This window comes from Kryptolebias marmoratus, linkage group LG11 (genome assembly GCF_001649575.2).
Source record: "Kryptolebias marmoratus isolate JLee-2015 linkage group LG11, ASM164957v2, whole genome shotgun sequence".
Lineage (NCBI taxonomy): Eukaryota > Metazoa > Chordata > Actinopteri > Cyprinodontiformes > Rivulidae > Kryptolebias > Kryptolebias marmoratus.
The window spans coordinates 3745282-3773105 of NC_051440.1; the positions used below are offsets into that span (position 1 = coordinate 3745282).

The following is a 27824-nucleotide window of genomic DNA, read 5'->3' on the forward strand; positions in this document are numbered from 1 at the left end:
AACCAACAGGTGTCAAACTCTGTTCTTTGGAGGCCACTCTCCTGCATGTTTTAGATATGTTCTTGCTTTAAAACACTTGATTTAAATGAATGACTTATGAACATGCTTCTTGGAAACTTGATGATTTGGTGAAGAGGTAATTACCCATATGATTCAGGTGCAATGGAGCAGGTAAACAACTAAAACGTCCAGGGCAGTGGCCCATGAGGGCTGTAGTTTGACACTCCTGGACATATTCACTAAAAGTGAGCTGTGGGTGTTATCTGCTTCATCTTGACTTCTTCATCTGCTCCTCTTATGTGCTCAGTCTCAGCGTCATATTCACAAAGCACATAGTGTTTAATTATATGCTGACACAACATCAAATTCAGTAGGTAGGAGTAATCTGCAATCTTTTTGTGCCAGAACATAAAGATCATTGTTATCCTCATAGCACAGTTTAACTACAACTGTCTGTCACAAACTCAAAGGCAACAAAAGTGGCAAAGAGAAAGAGAAAACAGTGTCGCCATCAAGGAAGGGCCAAGGGTCGATGGCCATCCCTATAAATTTGCTGCTGCCCCCCTATTCCCAAATAGCATTTTTTTTATAGTTTCAAAAAGTCTATACTGTCTTTGACAAAAACAATAAAAAGAAAGCTAAAAAAAATTGAAATTTTGTTATGGCTTCAAAATTGTCAGTGGCCCCCTATCTGGCCACCCTTTCACAAATTTTCTGGAGGCACCTTGCTATAGTATGTTATCAAGAAGGAATCATGTTTGAGATGGCATTCTTAAATCAATAAGTTTCATTTTGGGCTTATTTGACCCTTACAAAAAAATCCCACGAAAATCACATGTGACTTTCACATGTGATCACATGTGAATCCCATGGGAATCACATGTGAAAACATGTGACTTTTGGGGGGATTATGTGAATTACATGTGAAAAATGGGAATCACATGTGGAAATATGTGATTTTTGGGGGGATTATGTGACCCACATGTGGAAAATGGGAATCACATGTGATCACGTGAATTTCGTGGGATTTTTTTGTAAGGGGATCATCACTGCATCCTTATTGTTATTTAATAAATTGATAAATAAATTGGCCCCATAGTTCTTCTGAACTATGGGGCCTTCTACCCTCAACTGGAGGGTTGGACTGTAGCCCCAGCTAAGGGTGTTTCTGCAATAATTATCGCACAAAGTTTGGTTCTGTTTGTTAATCTCTGAATCAAAGATGTGAAGCACTGTCTGTTTAAAGTAGAACCTTTTGAAAATATCTTGCATATAAAACAGCAACAACAGGATTTTACACACATTTTTGACAGTTTATTTGTTGGTTCAATAATGTCTGACACTCATCATTGGAAGAGTGGATTATTACTTTTTCTGAGATGCCTGCTGTCATATTTTTGTGAAGGCAACATTGCAGCAGATTGTAAACTTCCTAAATTAATTCAATTAAAATAGGAAAACTGCACCACCACAGCGAGACGCTGTGGTTGACAGCCAAGTCGAAGGTGCAAAGCTCACTTTGTAAATTAAACACAAAATCGGAAATTGCAACTCGTTAGTAAATTTGGGCCTGAATGCTTAGACAGAACAATGACAAACTGGTTGTCTTCTGCAACATGTGTGTCACAACAAGCCCTTCTATGTCACTCTGACAGGATTTAACCTCTTACTGACTGTATAGCTTATGGAATGAAGTGGAAATTGACAGCAGATACGAGTTAAGTGCTCATGGTGGAGATTGGCTTGCATTCATTTCTGTAGCCTCACTCTGACCCTTACCTTAAACCTAATCATTACCAGTAAATGCCTATTCCTAACCTAAACTCGGATCACATCTTAGACCTAAACCTAACCCCCTAGCCCAACAATAATGTTTCACTTTATTAGAACTAAGCTTTGGTCTCCATAAGGACTACCAGTCCTGACAAAGTAGGTGAATTTATCGGAAAAGGTCCTAAAAACTTAACAAAAACCAGTACACACACACAAACACACAATGTAGAATAGATATTTAACAGCTCTAGCCTGTTGAAAAGGTATTATATTTTGAAAGGGTTCTGGGATATAGAAGAGACTGTTTTGACTGTTTGGATGACAGACCCATTAAAACACATAGTCCATTTCACCCGCACAGCTCAGCCCTGGATTCTGGCCACAAGAGTAAACACACAAAAGCCTCTTGCTAATGGATCCTGACAGGAAACTCACATCATCATCCACAGATCTTTAATCAGTAAATCTTTCTCATAATCTACCATATTTGACAAATGTAAGGTAGGGTGCAAGTCTGCATGATAATGATGAAGGTATTCAGCCGAATACCTCTACCACAGTTAAATCCGGAGGAGCAGAAACAAGCGAGTTTCCCAGCTGTGCCTTTGGCTGCATGAGCTTCTCATCCTCTTCTTCCTCAGAGCCCACACTGAATTATTTAAACAAGAGGGACCCCTTTCTTTGTCTTGTTTCATTAAGATAGACATCCAAAGCTCCAGTCCATGAGATCGGCTCCCGTCTTAACATGAAACACAGAAAAATTTTAGTTTAATTGTATACCGGGCGTCTGAAGGCAGATTTGTTTTGTAGAGGGAAGAAGCTGTGGCTGAGCTTTCACCTTAAGAGGACAAGGGAAACTGAGAGGAAGCTACCTGAGCTGTGGTGTCAGGAGGAGTCTTGTTGTTGCAGCCATCAGCTGAGATTATTCCAGAGCAGTTCTAATGATTCTTCCCATCATTGTGCTGCGCTTCAGCAGAATGCTGCAATTTACAGGAGACAGGCCACACACACAGAGGCAATGCATTATATTCTAACATCAGCTACACCTGTGTTCAGTTTGAGTGATTTAGCAAGTAAAATAAAAACAAAGACCATTATAAAACTTCAACAGTAATTGCCTTTCCTTTCAATGAAGTCTAGCATGTTTTTTTCTTTAACATTATAAGAATGTTTTCTTTATTTTTTCAACTGGTTAAATTAATTTTTTTTTGACCAAATACTGACTTTTTTTCTTGTAGTCAAAGTTGTTAATTATAGGCATTGTGAGCACTTGCTGTACTGCCTGAAGTGTACAGCAGTGAATCCTAAAACTTTATTTATTTATTTAGGGAAGTGGGCTTTTTTTATTGTTTATAGAATACATTTTGCTGCTAATTTCTCAATTATAGCAACTACAGCTATAGCCTCACATATTTGTTGGTCAAGATAATACTTAAAGCTTTGGAACTTCACCAGTAAAAATTATTCAAGTAATTTCAGTTTATTCCTTTATTGCTAATTTACAACAAAGGTCATCTCAGGGCACTGTACAAAAGAATACACATACAGTTCATTATGAAATGCCAATTAGTAAAGGTTGTACAACTAAAAATGCCAGCACAGAGGTGATAGTAGAACAGAATGACTACCTTTTAAGAAGAATAAACCTCTGGCTGATGCAGGCTCAGGATGAGCCCAATCTGAATTGACTGACTGGGGTATAAGAGGACAGGAAAAAATGACAGACAACCTCAGAATTACTGGTTCAGGTATTTTCTATAGGAAGAAAAACAAAGAAAAAAACAGTTCAGTGAGAGTAAAGACAGCAGTGAATAAGTTCTGCCTCCCATTCTATTTTTAGAAACTCTAGGAACCACAAGTAAACCTGCAGTCTGAGAGTAGAACGATTTTCTTTTTAAGAAGGAGCTTGGTTGTTAAGAGTTTTGTATGTTAGAAGTAAGATTGTGAGTTTTTTTTTTTTATTTGACAGGGAGCCAGATTAGAAAAGAAATATGATCTCTCCTTCTAACTCTTATCAGAACTCTGGCAGCAGCATTTTGGATCAACTGAGGTTCTGAAGAGAGATCATAAAGAATTACAGTAGTCCAGCCTAGACATGATATTCCACAAATAACTCTTACCTACTCAATTTTACAGATGTGCTTGGCACTGGTGACAAAAAAATAATTCCTTCTAGCAAGGTAAACCTACGGTTTGTTCATTACGCTTGTCACCCTCTGAAATTAGGTCAAAATTATTTTCATAATACAAACAGACGAGTCTTTTAAAATATAGCACCTCCTCTACATTACCCAATAGAAACAACGTTAACCACCCAAAAAATTATACACCTCCGGTTTGACCATTTACTAGCCACACCTTTCCACCACTTATTTTTTTACTAAATATGTATTTGTCATTGTGTCTCCTTGAATTTCTTAGTTTTGTTTTTAGTCTTTATCTTTGTCCTCCTTTTGTTTTGGGTGGGTTTTTTTTGTTGTTGTTGTTTCTTTGGGGACAACCAGTGCTGTGCGCAGTAGTCAGAATTATAACAAAAGCATACAATGGGTCTTTTCAACACAAGCCTACAAATATTTTGTTCGAGTCAAATCTTGAACTGTTTCTGTGAACATTTCAGTTTTATGAAAGCAGTGACACCGTGTCACCCTGGAGCTGAGTGGTGTTGTTCTCTTAAAACTGAAGTTCACTCATAAAGCACGCCTGCTTGTGTTCTGTTGCTACTTGTGCCTTTTTTTTCCCTTTGATATATCACACAAGCAAATAGCCTTTAATGTCACATTTAGACTGAGAGCGGCCACTCATATTAACCCACTTTCAGTTTGAAATCACTCAGGACATGCTGCTGTAGATGGATATGTTATATTCAGTTTTCAAGTGTGCACAAAGAGGTATTGACAAGTTCAATCCCCTGAAAATCTGATTTTTGGTGGGAGGGATCGATGTGTGTGGGGCCATCGAACTGAGCTTAGAGGTAGTTTGTATTCTATTAAGCATCTCAGGAGACTTTTGCAGCAGTGGAACAAAAGTGCATGCTGAAGCTTAATTGCTGGTACAGAAACGGCTAACATGATTGTTTTTGTGTGTAAGCTGTTACACCTGCTGCTGTTCATGTCCTTTTTTTTCTTTACGTGGTGTCACTTGAAAAGTTCTGTGAGAAATTCCACAAATAGTATAGCCTCATACTGACCAAAGCTGTTTTTTTATGTGCTGGTTTAGCTGTCAACAATAGTTTGAGTATGTAAACTAGGGATCATCGATTAAATTTGCTCATAGGCAAAAGTTGTTCTTATCAGACAGTGTGGGAGCTGACCAACCTTTGATCAGCCATCTTTTTAATAGTTAAGAAATTTCTGTTGCAATAATAGAAGGCTTCTGTAACTCCCACCCCCCACCCCAGAGGTATTAAGTTTCACTTTTTCCTTTTTGAAGTTTTTCTGTGTGACTTTTCCAGTGAGCCACTGAACATAAATTATAATTGGGTGTCCATCTACAGTAGAGTAACCTTTGGAGTCAAACAACCGACTGACCTTAAAGAACACAAAAAATGGCTATAAGTCAGCCAGTTTCACTGATAATGGCCTAAGATTTGATGGGGTGGTAGATAAGACTGATCCACAACATATATTCCAAGCGCAAACAAATTGTGCAAGAACTTTGTTTAGAATTTTGTCATTAAATATGTAGAGTCAACTCTGTCTGTCTGTTAGCAAAATATCTCATGAGTCACTGGACAACATTTACTGGACTGATTACGTTTTGGAGCTAACCAAACTAAAATATGGCTGCCACAGCCAAAAGACTTTCAAAACAAAAAACAGCTATAACACCATCATTTCTCAACATAAGATGTTCTTAAGCTGGTTTTAAGCTGAATTTATACAACGGGACATTTTTTGGCAACATGATCGGCCTATTTTCTGTGTTTATCTACACTTATATCACCTACAGGTGGATCATATTTAACTAATTGTGTGGCTTCAGAACAACCCAAAATTACATACCGGTAGTTTTTTTCTCCTAGGAGCTCAGAGAACCCATTCTCGACACAAGATCTGGGCAAAACATTTTTCTCCCAGGGGTCTGTGTCAACTATTGTGATTGGCCAGAAATGTGAAGTGGGGATGGTTAATGTGGCCACGATGTTCCATGAGCTGCTCAGGAACCATTGTGGTTGTGGTCACATTGGTAGTATTAGCTGCTGGGAGCTAATTTTGGCTTCTGAGATTCAGTATTTACAATGTGACCACTAATCTCTCAGAGGTAGAGGCCGGCTGTGCGTGGGTGCTGCTAAGCAGACAGTGGGACTCGACGGTTCTCAAAACAACAGCCGACTTTCTGAAATAAGAATTTGTTCTCCACTTCCTCCTACAACGGAAAAACGTCCACATCTGTGATTGTCTTAGTGTTGAAACAACATGAGTCAAACTAATTTCCCTGTCATGCGGTCACTGTGTTTCTGTCGGTGTCCCAAAATGGTGCGCTGCGATGGGAGTGGCTTCCTGGAGATTAACAGTGGGATTTTTCTTGGACTATAAAATGTCCTCGCATTAAAAAAAAACATGTCTGTGCTACATCAGAGAGAGAGGTGTTCCTAAACTTCTTGCGGAGTATAAATCTAGTTTTATACTTTATACCAGAGTCTACAGTAAATACCTGCCTGTTTTATTTTGTAGTGGCTGTTTAACAAAACTTCAGATCAGTTCTTGTTGTAGTTTCTAGCAGGCTGTGAGAAAAACACTACTTCTGACCATGAGGAAGGGTTTAATCTTCTTGTTTAAGAGGCATTTTTAAAGTTGGACAAAAAAAATCCTTTATCATGCTACCTTTTGTGCAAAAATTTTATTTCAAAAAACCCTTTAAATGCGCCAGCTCTCCTTTGTATTTTGCAAGTTGGCCGTCCTTCATCTCGGAGGTGTTATTCAGCTGCTGCTGAAAAATGCACAGAGAACATTATGTTTTACTGTTCTACTATAGGAGTCCGCAACAGAGATGGAAAGAAGCCAATTAGATTTCCTTGTGTTACTGTAATTGAGTATTAATTAGTGCACTTTGTACTTTTTAGGTCATTTTTAATATCTGTACTTTTACTGGAGTATCAATTTTTTTTAAGTACTGTACTTTGTTACATTTAAAATCCCATCAAATTCTGAGTTAAAAAAAAATCAATGTGAAAATTTAAATTTAAATCAAGATAAAGAAAATGCACACCCTAAGTGCATGCAGTGACTGGGTCTGTTTTTTACCACTCAGCTGCTCTATAATTCAGCTAGAAGTGATGACGAGTAGCTAAGGAGTTTTTCTGTTAAATAAACAGATAGAGATTGTGTACAAACTCCGCCCACTTGGAGAGCCCCTATGTCTACAGAAGTGGAGCGAAACTCTGTAGACATGCAGTGTTGGCAGATATACAACCTTTTAATTCACGCACATACCATCAAAGTCCGCATGCTCACCAAGCACGCAACTCCTCCTCCCCTACTGCCAATCACAACACATTCGTCACCACCTCTGCTGATCGTGAAAGTGCATGCACCCACCACCACCACCACCACCACTGAAAAAAGTGCACCCCCACTCTGCACATACAATACTTTAGGTCAAAATGCCATCATTTTGAAGCACCAGTAAGATAATTTCCTATCTGGCAACCCTGTCTGCGTGTCACCCGTTAAGTGGCTGGTGCAGTTCTACTGAAGCTGAACTAAAAATAATTTTAAAAACTCCTGAAACTCCTAAACATATTTAATAGGCCACTCTGACTTCAAGTTAAAGGTTCATTCTGCTGTTAGCTCTGTTAGCTTAGAGAGACTGAACTGAAGCGTCTCATCTGCCTGCACAGCCTCATGTTGAGGTTAGTTGAAACATTGTTTTGTCACTAAACCAAGGCTTTCATAGTTTGTTAAGGCTTTGTGAAAAGTAGTAATAAGTTATTTTGCCCTGTAATGGCTATAGGCTAACTAGTTATTAATTAAGCTAACACTGAAACCAGATGTAATCATAAACAGAGAGCATCATTAACTCCCAAATTCACAATAGAAACATGACAGAGAATCAATAATAAATAATGGACACCTGGTCTAATTAAAACATGCACCCTGATGAAAAATAATACTATATAACTCTAATTACAGTCTGTAAACCTGCTACATTCACACATCAGCTGATTATTCACTCTATGGCAGGGGTTTAAAGTTGTTGTTTTTTAAGTTATGTGTTGAAACAATGTCCTAGTAAAACTACTGACCATTAAAGGTTGAACAGGAATACTTTTATGAACAATTTGTAGGGATCTGGAGTTTTAGCCCCGCCTTAGGGCGGCTCCTCCAGTTTTCTACTTCCACAGGTGATCCAGATTCTGGATAATGAGGACTGCCAGTACTTAAGCCTCCAGTTGAGACCAGATCTTCGCTGGAGCATCGAACCTCCTGGGTTAGATTCGCAGCCACCGTTTCTAACCAAGTCTTGATAAATTATTGACTACGTTCTTTATGCACCTTGTTTATAGATTCCTTGCCACGTCACGGAGCTGTGGACTCACGGATACTTACCTCGGACACCTGGATACTCACCTGGACGGGATTACTGGCTTGTNTTTATGCAACTTGTTTATAGATACCTTGCCACGTCACGGAGCTGTGGACTCACGGATACTTACCTCGGACACTTGGATACTCACCTGGACGGGATTACTGGTTTGTCGACTCCTGGATCACCTGAACGCCTCCTTTTACTCCTCCTCGCCGCTGGACACCTCCTGGACCTGTAAGACCAAAGAACAACAATTAAGTCATTCATGCAGTGCTCAGCTGATAGCAGGATTGGTACCCGAGATTCACCCTGTTCCTCTTGCCTTCCAGATCCTACCACGACGCACGCACTGTACATAGTCACCACCTTGTAAATAAACACACTTACCTTCAGCTGTTGTCTCCGTGTCTGGTTTTGGTCTCGCTCTCTGGACATTTAACCCTGCGTTCTTGTCAGAATGCTCCAGCCAAACAATTGTCCTGAGCGACGCCAGAACCAGAACTAGTGAGGATTAGTAAACGAGTAACATTAAGTACCTACCTTCGTCAGTTAATGTTTTTGTAGTTCCGGAATAAGTTTATGTGGGTTCGGAGAATTGCGTCCAAGGGTCCGAAGCAGCTTCCTTGCTTGCCCGACACGAATCAATGATTAACGCCCTTTGTGAAAGACAACAGTCGGAGACCGGTCGTCTCGATCAACTTACTATTCTCGCTCAGGATATTCACCAGAAACTTTCTTTGCTAATTCCACAAGCCGCTGAATCCATTTCCGTTTCCGCTTCACGGGCGAAATTGGTAAGTGTGCTGGTTTTCTGCTGCAATGTTCGCTGGTTTTTGAACGTTCACCTCAGTCCTTCATCGACGACGCGTCAAAGATCTCTTACATAATTGGGCTGCTACGAGACAGAGCCTTGAAGTGGGCCGAGGCTAAATTTAGCTTTCGTCCTATCCGATTAACACCGTTTGACCAGTTCATTGAGGATTTTGAACAGACTTTTGGCACTTGATTTAACGAAACTGAGATCACGCAGAAGTTGTGGAATTTGAGGCAAGGACAGCGTTCGGTGGCTCAATTCGCCATCGATTTTCGCACTTTAGCCGCAACCTCCAGGTGGAATGAGCCTGCTCTCAAAGGGGTTTTCATTCACGCTTTACAAGAGAAAATTAAGGATCAGTTAGCGGGTTGGGACGAACCACGCTCATTAGACGATTTAATAACTTTATCTATTCCGTTTAGATAATCGCTTAAGAGAGAGACAACGCGAAAAGACGGGTTGGCCGAATAAGTCAGAGCAGAGCAACATAAGAGCTGAAATGGAGTCAGAAGCTAAGAAAGCTGAAAGCGAACCCATGCAGGTAGGGAGAGCGAGACTCACCTCGGAGGAGAGACTTAGGCGATTAGAGTGTAGAGAATGCTTCTATTGTGGAGAGAAGAATCATTTCAGAGCTAAGTGTTCGTATTTAAAAGGTCAGACTCACTAGGTATCCGGGGGGTACTAGTGGGTAGTTTTTCACAACCCCTCGGCTCAAGACTTTTCGTTCATGCCACCATTGTCAACCATCAGATTAAGAATCCCATTCACGCGTTAATTGATTCCGGTGCCGAACAAAACCTCATTACCAACAATCTGGTCGAGCAGTTACAGTTAGAAACAGTACAATTATCATCACCCCTTCCGGTTATGGATATTTCTGGTCAGGTTATCACCCATATTGCGCTCAAAGTTCCCCAATTACAGTTTATCACGTCAGGAAACCACAGAGAAACAGTTGAATTTTTAGTATTTTCTGCCCCATCCTCTCAGTTGATTCTAGGGTTTCCATGGTTGCAACGACACAACCCAGTTTTAAATTGGTCAGCAAAAAGAATCGACTCATGGAGCCCTTTTTGTTCAGAACATTGTCTTCAGTCTGCTTTGCCCATCCCAAGCACTAAAGACACTTCTAAGACACAGACCGATCTCACCAAAGTACCTACAGAGTATCATGATCTAGCGGCAGTCTTCAAGAAAGCCCGGGCCCTGTCTTTACCACCTCACAGACCCTATGATTGTGCTATTGAGCTACGACCAGGGGAACCTTTACCGTCTAGTCGGTTGTTTAACCTCTCGGGTCCTGAACGGGAGTCCATGAAAACTTATATAGAGGATTCACTTGCTTCTGGCATCATACGACCATCCACCTCTCCACTAGGCGCAGGTTTTTTCTTTGTCGAAAAGAAGGACAAGAGCTTGCGTCCTTGTATTGACTACCGAGGATTAAATCACATTACAATTAAAAATAAGTATCCTCTCCCGCTAATTGACTCGGTTCACCAACAACTTCATGCCGCCAAGATCTTCACAAAACTGGACCTCCGCAACGCTTACCATTTGGTAAGGATCCGGGAGGGGGACGAATGGAAGACTGCGTTCAAGACCCCTCTCGGACACTTTGAATACTTGATCATGCCTTTCGGTCTCACTAATGCACCTGCAGTTTTTCAGTCTCTTATCAACGATGTGTTACGTGACTTCCTGAACATTTCCGTCTTTGTATATCTGGATGACATTCTCATCTATTCCCAGGATCCAACACAACATCGGGCTCAAGTGCGAGCAGTCCTCCAACGACTCTACCAGAACCAGTTATTTGTAAAGGCAGAAAAGTGCGAATTCAGCGTCACCACCGTCAGTTTCCTGGGCTTCATCTTCGGTCAAGGCCACTATCGGACCGACCCAGAGAAGATCAGGGCTGTTACCGACTGGCCCATCCCCTCTGACCGCAGGCAACTACAAAGGTTTCTAGGCTTCGCCAATTTTTATAGACGATTTATTCAGGACTACAGTAGGGTTGCCGCTCCACTCACTCAGTTGACATCCACCAAACAGCCTTTTGTCTGGTCTACTGAAGCCCAGTCCGCATTTGATGAATTAAAGTCTCGTTTCATTTCAGCCCCCATACTACGTCATCCGAACCCCGAACTGCAGTTCATCCTGGAGGTAGACGCGTCTGTCTCAGGTGTTNGATTGTCTTAGTGTTGAAACAACATGAGTCAAACTAATTTCCCTGTCATGCGGTCACTGTGTTTCTGTCGGTGTCCCAAAATGGTGCGCTGCGATGGGAGTGGCTTCCTGGAGATTAACAGTGGGATTTTTCTTGGACTATAAAATGTCCTCGCATTAAAAAAAAACATGTCTGTGCTACATCAGAGAGAGAGGTGTTCCTAAACTTCTTGCGGAGTATAAATCTAGTTTTATACTTTATACCAGAGTCTACAGTAAATACCTGCCTGTTTTATTTTGTAGTGGCTGTTTAACAAAACTTCAGATCAGTTCTTGTTGTAGTTTCTAGCAGGCTGTGAGAAAAACACTACTTCTGACCATGAGGAAGGGTTTAATCTTCTTGTTTAAGAGGCATTTTTAAAGTTGGACAAAAAAAATCCTTTATCATGCTACCTTTTGTGCAAAAATTTTATTTCAAAAAACCCTTTAAATGCGCCAGCTCTCCTTTGTATTTTGCAAGTTGGCCGTCCTTCATCTCGGAGGTGTTATTCAGCTGCTGCTGAAAAATGCACAGAGAACATTATGTTTTACTGTTCTACTATAGGAGTCCGCAACAGAGATGGAAAGAAGCCAATTAGATTTCCTTGTGTTACTGTAATTGAGTATTAATTAGTGCACTTTGTACTTTTTAGGTCATTTTTAATATCTGTACTTTTACTGGAGTATCAATTTTTTTTAAGTACTGTACTTTGTTACATTTAAAATCCCATCAAATTCTGAGTTAAAAAAAAATCAATGTGAAAATTTAAATTTAAATCAAGATAAAGAAAATGCACACCCTAAGTGCATGCAGTGACTGGGTCTGTTTTTTACCACTCAGCTGCTCTATAATTCAGCTAGAAGTGATGACGAGTAGCTAAGGAGTTTTTCTGTTAAATAAACAGATAGAGATTGTGTACAAACTCCGCCCACTTGGAGAGCCCCTATGTCTACAGAAGTGGAGCGAAACTCTGTAGACATGCAGTGTTGGCAGATATACAACCTTTTAATTCACGCACATACCATCAAAGTCCGCATGCTCACCAAGCACGCAACTCCTCCTCCCCTACTGCCAATCACAACACATTCGTCACCACCTCTGCTGATCGTGAAAGTGCATGCACCCACCACCACCACCACCACCACTGAAAAAAGTGCACCCCCACTCTGCACATACAATACTTTAGGTCAAAATGCCATCATTTTGAAGCACCAGTAAGATAATTTCCTATCTGGCAACCCTGTCTGCGTGTCACCCGTTAAGTGGCTGGTGCAGTTCTACTGAAGCTGAACTAAAAATAATTTTAAAAACTCCTGAAACTCCTAAACATATTTAATAGGCCACTCTGACTTCAAGTTAAAGGTTCATTCTGCTGTTAGCTCTGTTAGCTTAGAGAGACTGAACTGAAGCGTCTCATCTGCCTGCACAGCCTCATGTTGAGGTTAGTTGAAACATTGTTTTGTCACTAAACCAAGGCTTTCATAGTTTGTTAAGGCTTTGTGAAAAGTAGTAATAAGTTATTTTGCCCTGTAATGGCTATAGGCTAACTAGTTATTAATTAAGCTAACACTGAAACCAGATGTAATCATAAACAGAGAGCATCATTAACTCCCAAATTCACAATAGAAACATGACAGAGAATCAATAATAAATAATGGACACCTGGTCTAATTAAAACATGCACCCTGATGAAAAATAATACTATATAACTCTAATTACAGTCTGTAAACCTGCTACATTCACACATCAGCTGATTATTCACTCTATGGCAGGGGTTTAAAGTTGTTGTTTTTTAAGTTATGTGTTGAAACAATGTCCTAGTAAAACTACTGACCATTAAAGGTTGAACAGGAATACTTTTATGAACAATTTGTAGGGATCTGGAGTTTTAGCCCCGCCTTAGGGCGGCTCCTCCAGTTTTCTACTTCCACAGGTGATCCAGATTCTGGATAATGAGGACTGCCAGTACTTAAGCCTCCAGTTGAGACCAGACCTTCGCTGGAGCATCGAACCTCCTGGGTTAGATTCGCAGCCACCGTTTCTAACCAAGTCTTGACAAATTATTGACTACGTTCTTTATGCACCTTGTTTATAGATTCCTTGCCACGTCACGGAGCTGTGGACTCACGGATACTTACCTCGGACACCTGGATACTCACCTGGACGGGATTACTGGTTTGTCGACTCCTGGATCACCTGAACGCCTCCTTTTACTCCCCCTCGCCGCTGGACACCTCCTGGACCTGTAAGACCAAAGAACAACAATTAAGTCATTCATGCAGTGCTCAGCTGATAGCAGGATTGGTACCTGAGACTCAACCTGTTCCTCTTGCCTTCCAGATCCTACCACGACGCACGCACTGTCCATAGTCACCACCTTGTAAATAAACACACTTACCTTCAGCTGTTGTCTCCGTGTCTGGTTTTGGTCTCGCTCTCTGGACATTTAACCCTGCGTTCTTGTCACAATTACATCAAATCAGCTGCTGTATGAATGGCAGAGTGATCCAGTTGTTCTGAAGAGGCTGTATGATCAGTTTAATTCATGGTTCTGATGTTAATGTCTTCTAAAATGTACATGTTTTGTTTCTACTGGAAAAGAACCACTGCAGCTTTTAAGGCATAAAGTGGGAAATGTGGGCCTGTGAGTGTGTTCAAGTTTTGCACCATATTTCTTATATTGAAACTTATTTGAGTTGATTAAAAAATGAGTTTTGGTCAAATTAAACAATTTTATCTGAAATTAGAATCCAAAGGTTATAGTTAGTAGATTAAATGATTAATAAAATATATATAAATGTGAAAATTAAAACACCGACATTTGATCAGCATCTAAATATGGAAAACTGCGTGACTTTTAGGATAACGGTGGAGTTTTTAGTTTTGTGTCATTTGACAGTTTGTTTAAAATCTTACAGCAGCAGATATTGAATTTTGTAGGTCGTTGTGCACAGCATGAGGCAAGTTGTAAACAGGAAGAGCAGCATCTGTGGTTTGTTTCTACAAGCATCCATACAGCTGAACAAAAGCCAAAGAGGTTCAATCTTTGCAAATATTTTAGAAACTTTGACAACCTTTTAGTGAGGCATAGCCAGTCCATAGGGCACCTAAAAGAAATTAAAAAAAAAAACATTCACCCCAAGAAGTAGTTCCTCTTAGTGAATGAATGATGTAAATTACATAATTACTAGCTTGTTGTGTAACATTTTGTTCTGTGTTTTTCAACTATCTGGACAATTTTAAGTGGAATTTAAACAAATTTTTGGCGATTCATACTCAGTTTTTTTCTTTTTGCAGCTATGGGGCAGGACAGGTCACTGCCTGCGTTCAACTGTAGATTTATCATATAGTCCTGTCGGCAGTGATCAGAACTGCAGACAGCTCCAAAAGAGTTTTATGGAGGCAGAAATACTTACACTCTGTGGACACATTCTGCTGGTTTTAGCTTATTGATACGGTCACTACTAACTCTGGATCTCCCCTTACAAAAAAATCCCACGAAATTCACATGTGATCACATGTGATTCCCATTTTCCACATGTGGTTCACATAATCCACAAAAAAATCACATATTTCCACATGTGATTCCCATTTTCCACATGTGGTTCACATAATCCACAAAAAAATCACATATTTCCACATGTGATTCCCATTTTGCACATGTGATCACATGTGAAAGTCACATGTTATTTTCGTGGGATTTTTTTGTAAGGGTCTGATCTTGTCAAATAAAAGAATGAGGTACAACTAAACAACAGGAGAGATTTTCTGTTTAAAAGTCCATTTGTGAAGCTAAAATTGGAAAATATATTATCAGTCAGGAGCAGTCGGACATAAACAGAACACAGAACACTCAAGACAGAGGGGAGATATTCAACGGAATATCTTCTCTTACATGGTCAGCCTATTTTCTGTGTCTATCTACACATAGATCGCACACAGGTGGATCTAATTTAACTAATTATGTGGTTCAGAACGTGTGGTTGTGGCGTATTAGCCAAGGGGTGAATATATATGCACATGCCACTTCTTCAGTTTTATATTTTTAGAATTATTTAACAAATGTCCCCCTCATTTTATCTTTAATAATCTGGAATACTATTGTAGAGCTATTACTTCAAATCAAATAAGTAATCTAGCAGAGGTGGATGTGGGAGCCAGAGGCATCCGCATCTTTGATTTAATTATTAGACCAAACTGTTTTCTCAAGACACACCCTCGACCCACAGAAGAGAGAAAAAAGGCAGCAACTTTGTGCAAATAAATATTAAGCCACATGTATCATATCTTTTTTCACAGAACTGTAACACAAATTGTAAAGTGTGCGTGGTTACCTGTTCAAGAAACGAATGTCCGCCCCACAAATAATATATATTATGAAGAAAGTATTTCCTGTGCACAAGTCATTATCTTGTGCCATTCCTTCAGGTTTTTTTTTTTCAGTAGCAACGCCTGTTGTTTCAAAGGAGAACAGCAGTGAGTGAAGCAACTCTGCTCTCTTTACTTCACAGTTTGCCATAAGTCCTTTGGCAGAGAAAAGCCAACCCACAGAGAGGTAAAAGCATGAGAAAACAACACCATGAGTAAAGTACGGAGGCATGGCTGTCACTAAATAGAAAAGTTGAGAGTGAAACTTTTTATCTAGACTGGAAGGAGTTCTGCTGTTTATTCTTCCTGTGGAGAGCTTAAAACCCATTAGTCTCATGTGTTCAGAGACGGAGGCGATTATTAAAATCTGCAACTTAAGGCATTACAACAAACTAAAGACAAACTAGGAGAAGCTATTCTTAGTGAAAATGGAGTTTGAATGTTGAGTGCTCAATGACTTTGCTGATACAGTTGATAAAATGCACAAAACTCTAGCTAGAAGTATCAGAACAGCAGCTAAAAGCTGAACGATGCCCAACAGCAGCTGTTCGGCAGCACATCTTGTTATTCTGTTTTGTTTTTAATGATACTCTTCTGGATTGTCAACATAATAAACCTTAACAACACAAAGAGTCTGAAAGAGTGTCCTAAAATAAATAGATGCTTGTTGTCTACCCTTTAGTAAAACAAATTAGATTTTAAAAGTAAGCTAAAAAGCTTTTGAAATATGCAAGCCGAAGTGATGGTTGCTTTTACGAAAACCATTTTAAAAAATGCTCTCCTTTTTTCCTACTTCAGGTGTGGACATTTTATTTTATTTCTGAATTTTTGCTTCTGACAAAAAAAAAAAAAACTTCTTTAGGTGGATTATACTGAATTTTATGAAGACCTCTGCTCTGTTGTGTCACATTTTGCCTCGTTTAATTTGATTTTGTCTCTTTCTTCTGGTCATCCTTAGATATGGGGTGAAAAAAAAATGTACTTGACCTCTTCGCTTGAATCAGTGAGGCCCTTGTAGTTAAAAACAAAAAAAACTAATTACACTTTTGCTAAACAGCCACTGAAAATGCAATGAATGGTGCTGCACAGGGTGAAAATAAAATAAAATGAAATCTCTATTGAGTATCCGTATTTCTTTGACAGATACTCGATGCCCTTCATGTCCTGGAATGCCTTCAGGTTCTCTCTCATGTGATGTTTGAGTTTGTTTTCTCCACGTTTCCCACGGTCATTATTCTTCCCTCTGCACCCATCACACATCGTTAGAAGTTTGCGGAAGGACTGAAGAATTGCTTGTGAACAAAATTCACACAGTGAATGACTGTATAGTTCTGTAATTATGTATCTACATTAAGCTGTGGCTAAAAAATGGGAAGTTTACTTGTATCTCAGCCTGCAGATGAATGGTACAAAGAGGCCTGATGTGTTTTTTTCCCTGCATTTTTCCTGCAGATCTCAGCAATAGTGTTGACAAAATGAGGCTGGTGTGGAAATCCTTGGACAAGATGAGGTGTTTGAGGAAACGATCCACTATTCCCTTCCTTGGCTTCCTCATCACCTTTCTCCTCTTCTTAAACCTCTACATCGAAGATGGCTATGTGCTGGTTTGTAAACAAATTTTTTTTTTCTGTGAAAATATCCTTTGGAAAAACACGTCTGTGTTCTTTTATCCGGTGTCTGAACAGCAAGTCTGATCAAATATTCTTCTGACTCCAAATGTCTTGTGTTGCCTCGTTGTCCCCATGTTGTTCCTTTTATGCATTACTTGTTTTTAATGGAGGCATGTTTAAATATTTATGATGTGGACCCAAGTGAAATCCATCCAGATGATTTATCACTTATTCATTATGTCACAAATGATCTTTTTTTTATCATTAGGAAGTTGTTTGAATTTATTAGCAAGTTTGTTTGTTCAGTTCTGTAAATTCCCTAGAGAAGCTTTATCTTTTATCCCAAACATTGAGGTTTAGCTCAGTCGTATTCAAACACACATTATCTTAAGGTTTAAAAAAGTTTTTAATTTTTTTCCCTTTATTTTGACTTATTCCAAGTAGAAATACAAATATTTATCTGCCTGCTGCTTTTCTGTGTAACAGATTAATGTTTTCTCTTCTGTTACTGTACTTGTCATGTCGTGTTCCAGGAAGGAGATAAAAGGCAGCTCAGGGAATCATCAGTCCATCCTCCGAGTTCAGAGCGATATGTTCACACCTTCAGAGACCTTAGTAATTTCTCTGGAACCATTAATGTCACATACCGCTATCTCGCTGGAACGCCTCTGAACCGCAAAAGTAAGTTTTGTGTCTTCTTTAAAACCAAATTCACATTGACTTGGCTTATATTTGTAATCCTGATCTGAAACAATGTAATTAAACCTAAAATTTGTGATACTGGGATGAAAAAAAAATAAAGACAAGTAGTGCACCAAGGTTCCTTGTTCAAACATTAAACTGGATGAAAGGCTTGTAAAATGTGTGCCCATTTTGCATTTGTAGATTTTATTCTCGGAAAACCTAGTTGTTGTTTTATGCGTGTGTCTGTTTTGTTTTTTTCACTCCAGGTAATGGTCTTTTACTTTTCTTAAACCTACATATTACTTGTAATATAATGGGTTAAGAAGATGTTAATGTATCGTTCACAGAATTTCTCACCATTGGATTGTCATCGGTCAAGAGGAAAAGAGGGAACTACCTTCTTGAGACAATCAAGTCCATCTTTGATCAGTCCAGTTATGAAGAACTGAAGGAAATCGTGGTTGTGGTCCATCTGGCAGACTTTGACCTGGTCTGGTGTGAGAACCTGGTGCAGGAAATCACCAGGAAGTTTGCTCACCACATCATAGCCGGACGCCTCCTGGTCATCCAGGCCCCAGAGGAGTACTATCCTTCTCTGGACGGGCTGAAAAGGAACTACAACGATCCAGAAGACCGGGTCCGGTTTCGCTCCAAGCAGAACGTGGACTACGCCTTCCTCCTCAACTTCTGCACAAACCTGTCGCACTTCTACATGATGCTGGAGGACGACGTGCGCTGCTCCAGGAACTTCCTGACGGCGCTGAAGAAGGTGATCACCTCCAGAGAAGGTTCCTACTGGGTGATGCTGGAGTTCTCCAAGCTGGGCTACATCGGGAAGCTGTACCACTCCAGAGACCTGCCCCGGCTGGCTCATTTCCTCCTCATGTTCTACCAGGAAATGCCTTGTGACTGGCTCCTCATCCACTTCAGGGGTCTGCTGGCTCAGAAGGACGTGATCCGCTTCAAACCCTCGCTGTTCCAGCACATGGGCTACTACTCCTCCTATAAAGGAGTCGAGAACAAACTGAAGGATGATGACTTTGAGGAAGACTCCATCGATATTCCCGACAACCCCCCTGCCGCCATTTACACAAACATCAATGTCTTTGAAAACTACGACGCCTCCAAGGCTTACAGCACAGTAGACGAATACTTCTGGGGGAAACCTCCCTCCACTGGAGATTTCTTTGTCGTAGTTTTTAACAAATCCACCAAAATTAGCAAAATCAAGATTACTACCGGGTCTGATGACCGGCAGAATGACATTCTTCACCATGGGGCTCTAGAAGTAGGAGAGAAATTAATTGGGACGAAAAAGGGAAAACAGTGTTCCTCCTACATCACCTTAGGGGAGTTTAAAAATGGCAACATTGAAGTTCAAGATGTGGACCACAAAATTGCCTTTGACATTGAGTGTGTACGCATTGTGGTAACAGCCAGTCAGAAAGAATGGCTCATTATTAGAAGTATAAGTTTATGGACTACACAACCCCCCAGCCAATGAGAACTATACACAAAAAACTCTTAGTAAGTCAGAGAGGCAATGGTTTTTATGCTTATTTATTAGTGGTTTTTTTTTTGTTGTTTATTTATTCATTTTATATGTATTTATTGATGCTCATTTTGTCAAATCACTCTGTTTTTTATACCTGAACGTTGTGGCCTCAGTTGACCATCTTCATGATAGATTTAAGGACTGTTCAGCTGACCTCAGAGTATGACAAATGATAAAAAATTTTATTGATGGTTTCTGTTTTACTCATTTAGTTTTTGATTTTTTTTTATCATTGAACAGAACATCAAGCAACCATTTTGTTCTTGTATAATTTTGCCCATATTTGTTATATCACGTACATAATGTTTTTTAGTTGAAGATCACTTTGAGTTAGTGTTGTGAAAAACTTTGTAGTCATTTTGCCCAGCCTTACCACAGTGACAGAAGTCATCTCTGGAAGTAAAAAAAAGAAATTATGTTTTAGAGTGTTTCTGCTGGCTGGTCAGGAACATGTTTGTAGTAATGAACAAACATATTGGTTGTCTACTGACAGTGTACTGACTGTGATTTACTGAATTTTGTTAGTCAAATATTTCAAACTTTGAATTATTTAAAAATGGAAATTTTCTTTTTTGTTCAGCTAAAGGTAAAGCATTTGAAGAAAAATACATCTTGTACTAAAAGTAAGGGTGTAATGGTCCATGTATTTATACTGAACCATCAGGGTACAGACATCATTGTCCAGTAAATGCTACCAGACATAAATAATCGTAGTCATTAGGGGTGTAATGGTACACATGTTTGTACTAAACCGTCAGAGTTCAGTTGTATGGCACAAGAACATTGACGTATACAACAAATACGTTAAGCCACAGGTGATCACCGCTTCCACCTAGAAGCAGACGCACATTATATTTATCCACATTTTGCCAACAGTCAAGAGAAAAGAAGCAGAGGAAGATACTCTACCACTCTACATTAAACAAAGCATGGATGACTGGTTCAGAATAATATGCAGAAACTTAAAAACCTGCCTGTTTGTTTTTTAAATGAGCTTTGTGGAAAAGCAAAGTGATTATGAATGGCTGCAGGGTGTATGGTAAGCAATTATGCTATATAATCAGTGCTCTCAAATGTTCTGTGGCAGGCCATTTGTGTATTTATACAGTATCCCAGTAATCAAGAGTTACTTTTCTACACTAGCTCTTTTTTGCTGAGAAGTTGGGTTTAAGTGTTGAAAATTTATTTAGTTTGTATTTTCATATGAAATATAATTCAGTTCTGTGCTGGTTTTTATTTTTTATCAAGTTGATGTAAAATTAATTGAAGCAAACCCTACTTGGTTTTGGTTTTGTAATGTTTTCTAAGCCAAGAAAGAGATAATCTTTTGGATGTTGTCAAACTTTCTGTTTGACACATGGCATGTAAAACACTGTCTGCAGTTAAAATTGGATGAAAAATAAGAAAACAATTTTACTTTTGTTATTTCATGGTTAAGTTACCAGTTACCAGATTGCATTACTGTATGACCTGACAAACCTGTATCAAACTGATACCTAGGTATTAGGGTTGTGCATATCTGCTCTATGGCCAATACAGTATGTATCTTGATACACTGCCAGTGATCTGATTCATTAAAGATGCATGGGAATCAAAAAACAATACAATGCAATTCAGCCTTTAGTACAATGTGATTCAATATGTTTCAATGTAGTATAATACAACAAAGAAAAGGAATAGTCCCAGTTACTGAAACTAGCTATTCACTACATATTAAAAAACGGCCATTCACAAACAGGTCTTGTTTTAATATTGCAAAACACTTTAATAAAACTTGGCTCACAATAAATAATATGCGGAAAATGAGGCTTAGTGTAAAATTTTAAAACATCTGCCAGCAGCAGTTGTGTTTAAAAAAACTCTTTTAGTAATTCCACACAAAGCAGTAAAAATTATTTTTCATATTATAAAGAATAAACTGTAAAATACCCATTCTTCTTTGGAATATTAGTTGATTCACATTGCTTAAAGCACATTTTCAGTTAGTCGCTGTACACCGGCAGTGCTGCAGTTCTCCTCCTGAACTGTAGGTGTTGCAAAAGAGAAAACAATACAGCGAAACAGTAGGAAGTGCAGCCAAAATAAGAGCTGTCCACTGTAACAAATGAAGAGAGGAAATCTGTTCTTCAATAAGAACAAACATAAATACACTTTTCTTTCAATTTTTGTTTTTGCATCCACTACAGAAAAACTGACAGAAAACATGCTGCTGACTTTGAATTTTTAATGGATCAGAAGACATTAAAGACATTATAAATTAATGCATCTAGACTGAATCTCAAAACTGCATTGGTACCTGGCTGCTCGATGAAGCTTCACAACCCTACTGGGTACAAGTTGAACTGTGACTTATTCCTACAGTTACACCTCTAGTAGTCGAAGGCAATCACGTCTGTCATCTAGAAAAGTGTGTGTTTTTTGTTTTTTTGACTGAGTGCGTGTGAGGGGTGGGGGTTTTTTCTTAACCACCACAATATAAAACGAGTCGAGTAATATTCTATCTGAAGCACTCGGCACTAAAGTGACGCAAGAATGGCAAGTCCAGATGACGCACACAAGCTGTTTCAGCAGTGTGGAAAAGCCTTGTGAACCCAAAGGTCTGCAACAGAAGTGGAGATCGCAAGAGTACCAGTGACAAGTTAATGTATAGAAGCCCAAACAAAACACTCAGTCATCTTCTAAGCACTGGTAAATACACCACCAGACATTTAATAAATGTCAGCTACATATATACAGCATACTAGCATTCAGCTAGCTAAGAAGCTTTGTGTGAGTGTTTAACATTTAACTATTTTGTGTTTTCACATTGAGTAATGTTATTCGGTTACCTATTGCCTTTTATTTTGCAACAGGTCTAAATCAATTTACTTGAAACAAACTCCTTTTTTGTTCTATTTATTTTAACAAAACAAAAATAACTTTTACTTTGTAGCTTTATCCTACAGGGCTATGTATTGCTCAAGTTGGATGAAAACTATTTTTTTGTTTGTTTGTTTTTACCTGTTGAAAAATCTTGTTCTACATGGCGTGCTACCTTGGAGCCTTTCCACTACCAAACATAGCAATTGGCATTTGGTCCTTTTTGCTGTTGTATCAAACCATGACTCTGAAACCGAGGTATATACTGAACCGTGACTTGTGTGAACCGTTACACCCCTAACTGACAGTGTCTCCACAAATGTGTAGCATGGCGGAGTAAATGTTTCTTCAGAGTGTTAGAGGTTATTGTTGCCTTGAAAATTCAGCATATCAACCCATACTTTTCTGTTTTAAAATTTGTTTATCTCATCAGCGTCTTAGGTGACTTGTTGATTTGACTGAGCTCTTTCACTGGCGCTGTATGCTCTGACAGGAAACAGAGTTTGTTATCACTCATCTTCTGCAAGACCTCAGATTAGACTGCACAGTGAAGAAAGGGCCAGGTCGACTCTTACTTCTTTTCTTTTTTTTTTCAACACAATTTTCCCTCCTAGTAAATTGGTCTGTGTTCGCCTCACTCGCTACACCAGCAAAACAACATCTTCCCTGGAGCTATAGGATCTCAATTGGTTCTTTCCCCGATGTTGCACTCTCACAGCTTCGCTGTTGCAGCTGTTACATGCTTTGCCCCTCTGTGATCTTTATTCTCGGCTCACACAATTCACCGCTGCTGCTTTTGGGGAAAACCATGTTCAGCTTTTCTCTGAAGATTCTTTTTTTCCTCAAGAAACCAGCCATAATAGTTGTCAAAATACACAATTTTTCAATGTTTTTTAAGCTTTCAACAATTTCTACACCATTAATGATTGTTAAATGTAAACTAAACTCATGAAGGTGTTGTGTAAAAATTGTCTTTGAAAACAGCAAATATTCCTAGCCTTTGTTTACAACTAAATTTGGCGATCAGTTCGGAATATCTCAGCACAGCTCATTTGCATCTGATCCTAGCCCTAAAAATTGGGTCTCTGCACCACTCGATTTCCTCCCCCAAAATTACTCTACTTCTGTCGACTCTTGTCCTTACAGCTTTTAGTGGTCTTTTTTTTTTCAGAAGAAGAAGAACTTCACTTTTTTGCTTTCAACCTGGCATCTCTGATTCCATTGTTCTGACTGTTTAGATCCAGGGATTTTTTACTCAGTATCCATCGCCTGCCAAGACTATCCGAAGTGGACCCGTCAGTGTTCGAATGTAAACAAATGAGCTGTAATTGTTGGCAACAAAACCTGACTGTGATTTCACTCATTTATTACATATTGTGACTTTTGTCAGTGAATGATGTGTATTTAGTGGCTAAAAATATAGAAAAGTCACATATTTTGACAGCTATTATTTCTTTCAAGTCTTCGTTGTTACACAGCTAACATTTGTAGATTAGAGTCAACGACTCACATGACATGTTAACTTGTAGTATCACTTTAAAATGAAATGAGATCTTATTGATAATCAGTTAGTTTTAGGGATGCAATAAGGAGGTAAATGTTTACATGATACTGGTATTCTTTCAGAGCATGCAGTGGAAAGACACTGCACTGCACTGTTCCACTGCAGCGATAGCCACCTGTTTCATGTTTTCCCTCGAGCTGTTGTTTAGTCGTACAGATCGAGACCTTTCGCAAATCAACTTGAGCTGCCACCTCAGAATTCTTTCTCCCCCACACACATGTGCCAGGTGAAATAAAATTACTGTCCACCACCTCCCATTTAGGCTCATTGTTTTTCCTGCAGCGTTTCTTTTAGAATGCCACTGATCTTTTTAGTAAACAATTCTATGACCTACGTCAAGGTTGTTTAAATGCAAAGCGCCTAAATTGAGCTGCACGTGTACTTCACGACACACAGCGTTACCTTCCTGTGAGCTGGAAAGCACACGTTGCCTCTGCGGGCCACTTACTGTAGCTGCTGTTCAAGTGGAAACGGATGGCTTTGATACGCCTCATGTCCAAGCACAGCAGCTGTGTTGCACGGTTGATATTTCTTGAGGAAAAATTGCTTTCTGATCTTTATTTGAGATAAGATGCCAGCCGTAAAGTAGCTGCCCGCTGCAGATTTATGGACAGATTTACATCTTGGGGATAACAACAAAAACTGCATAAATTTTTCAAGTGCATGTCAGCAAAGTGCTGTGCACAGCATTCTTTGGAAACTTTCCTCCATACAGAGCATTCAGGAGAACAGTGTGCACGGCATGGTTTTTTTTTTTTTTTCATATAGTACCTAAAAATTGCTCTTTATTCATTTAAGTGCTAAAAACTAAATTGCATTGACAAACCTCAGAGAGTGGAGTGCAGGATTACTGATTATTTACAAGTTGTTAAAGGCCCCTTCCACACTGCTCCGGTTGTTTTTAAAAAACGATTTTCTGCTGCATTTTCACTGGCTGTCCACACACAAACTGAGGTTTTGGTGAGAAAAACTGATATTTCCAAAAAACACTCTCCAAAGTGGAGATTTAAAAAAAAAATAAAACATTCACGATGAATCTTTGTAAGAGATATGGAGCTTTTTCAGAAACAATTTTTACTACTAAATGGAGCTGTTTTTGCCATTTCATTGCACCTGTCTGTCTTTGTCCTTATTCTGTCGCCATTAAACTTTGATCGTATTCTGAAGTAGTTAATAACTGACAGGAAACTGGAAACAAAAAAGAACTACAATTTTTCTGGCAAAGTAAAGTCAAGCTGAGAATGTTCTTTGTAACTTGATCCGTGTTCGTTTTAGTCAGCCTGTTTTGTTGAATGTGTGGACTGAGAAAAAATATAAAAATGAGGAAAAAGTATATTCATTTAAAAAAAAATATCCGGAGTAGTGTAGACGAGGCCTAATTTCAACCCCCAAACCTCTGGACGGTTGATGATATGATGTTAGCTGTTTGAAATGTGAGCTGTCTTCCAATAGAGCATGTACAAAGTGCATGAACAAAAACATTTTCAGTGGGTAAATCATCACCTTTCTTTATGATTTACTGTTCAGCTTCTGATAAACATTTTTTTCTCAAGTTTGTATGTCGAAGCGTGCCGATACTACCTTACAGCAGGTTTATGTGTTGTAATTTGTTAAGTGGACTGAGTGTGTCGAGATGTTGTTCCTGTGTCTGTTTTACTTTCCATTGTTCTCTAACTGGTACTGTATTGTAAGAAGACATATATTTTTTTACGCGTATCATTTCAGATGTTGTACTGTAAATAATGTATTTAAAAGGAAATCTGATTAAACAAATGAATGCCAACTTTGCTGTGAATCTACTGCGGGGATTCAGCTTTGTGTGTGAGAGAGCTAGGGAAGTACAACATATTGAATATGTGTCTGCAGCACCAGGGCTTCAATACGGGTTTAAATGCTTTGCAGAAAGCAGAAACTCTGTTTACATGACCCTGATTTAGAAATGTTGTCCTCCTGTCTTTGCCTAAAAACACTTCATTTGAGTGTTAAAATGCAGTAAAGAGTGGAACACGAAGCTATGATGTACATTCTGAACAGAAAAAGAAACAGATTGCTGGCATTTAAACTTCTTTTAAACTTACAGAGAGAGCAAGTCTGCTTGACTCAGATCTTGCGGTAGCCAAAAGCAAAAAGCATAAATTATTTATTTCAATATTCAAATGCTTTTGACTTTTTTTAACTGCATACTTAATGACAGTGTGTAGATGATGCTTAGGGGGGAGACTGTATTCCTTACAGCTTCCTTATGTATTTGTCAAAAGAGTGGGTGCATTTTTAAAGTTACTTGACGGACTCATCTGGAAAATTTGACCAGACTCACTTTATATATGCTCTATCACCTAGACAACAACATTTCAAAATCAGTATTTCTTTTTATTTTGCTTTTTTGTTGTTAATTATTATTATCATTATTTTAGCTTGATACAATTCTACCCATACAAGAACATGGGTAGACCAAGCACACATACCTTTGGTTGTTGCCACAAAAGCCAAAAGTCATTTGATTAGTTATTCCGAGCATGTACATTCGGGAGATTTTTGTAGTTTTTTGTCTTTATATGTGCTTTATTTCCATCAAATTCATCCTTTGGTAGTTTTTACTTGTATTCTATATGTCTCAGCTATACAAGCGAACACTGTATGGATTTCAGGATAATTTGGCAATGATAAATTAATTCAGTAATAAGACTGGTGTATGCTGGGTCTTCAGCGATCAACTCATACCAAGTGGTTGGCTCTGTAGATGATTATTGTCCCTGTCGCAGTTTGCTTCAGTTTTGTCATCCATCTTGGCCTGGAGATCATGGGAGTCAAAGTGGCTCTGACAGGTAAGGTTATACAGTACCAGTATCAACTCAAACTCTTGGCCTGTCTGATCTTCACTGTACAGTTGCACACAGATGTTTACATACACCCATCAAGAGCTTGAGGGTCACATTAATTTTGAGCTTGTAATGACTAATGTGAACCATTCTTTTTACAGGGTTGAAATTTATTTATTTGTTTGTTTTTTACAATATACAGCTTCAGTGGTTTTTAAAACAAGAATGTGGGTGAACAAGTTTAAATTTATTGGGACAGATGGGTATTGGTCAGTCCAATGTGTGCTATCTTTTCTATTCTATAGGCACCATTTAGTAAAAGATTAGGGTGAATGTATGTATATATTATGTATAATTTTGACCCCATTTCTTGTTTTTAACTTCATTGAAGTTGTATGTTGTATAATTATTCCGGTTTAAATAAATCATTCAAAGCCCAAAATTGATATGACTTTCAAGATGAGTGTATGTGAACTTTTGACCACAGCTGTAATCTTCTTTATCTGAGTTGTATTTCTAAAGGAAAATGTCTAAGAAACTTCATAAAAATGTGTCCAAATCAGTCAGAAATTCCTTGTCAGCTATGATGTTTACTAAGGCCAGTCAGCCACTGAAGTCTTTGCCGCCTAACCTCGTCAACTAAAATACATATCATGTGCAAGCATGTTTCTTGCTCACTGTGGTGGATGCTCCTACCACCACATAGTGTTAGTATTTCTTTATTAATTTATAGTTTAAGTTGGTTATTTCATTTAGACATATATTTTCTAATGGGTGCACACTTTAGTTAATGTCTGTCTGAATGGTTTATTTACACTTGTGTTTTTTTGAGGTGCTTATAGGAATCAGCTGGTGGAGGAACCTGGGGCAAACCATCTACAAATTACTGAAAGACGGAAGGGGAGAAGCCAAGATGATTATTATTTAATTTGTCACTTAAAATATTCACTTGTTGTTGTGCTAAGTTAAAGTTAGTTTTGCTTTATTTGTTTATAGAATGTTTTAGTTAATTTTGTATTTATTTGTTCTTTTGTTTGGTCA

General features: G+C 38.8%; 1 protein-coding gene across 3 annotated transcripts in view; it reads left to right on the forward strand.

Annotated features, from left to right (window-relative positions):
• Positions 1-21681, forward strand: part of mgat4c (mgat4 family member C) — a 181379-nt gene extending 159698 nt beyond the window's left edge. For all 3 annotated transcript variants that reach the window (XM_037978354.1, XM_017430235.3, XM_017430237.3), the window contains 3 exons: positions 17145-17296; positions 17836-17983; positions 18334-21681. In XM_037978354.1, the coding sequence (XP_037834282.1) occupies positions 17168-17296; positions 17836-17983; positions 18334-19490 (1434 nt within the window). In that variant the 5' untranslated portion in view covers positions 17145-17167 and the 3' untranslated portion in view covers positions 19491-21681. The remainder of the gene's footprint in view (positions 1-17144; positions 17297-17835; positions 17984-18333) is intronic.
• The last annotated feature ends 6143 nt before the right edge of the window (positions 21682-27824 follow it).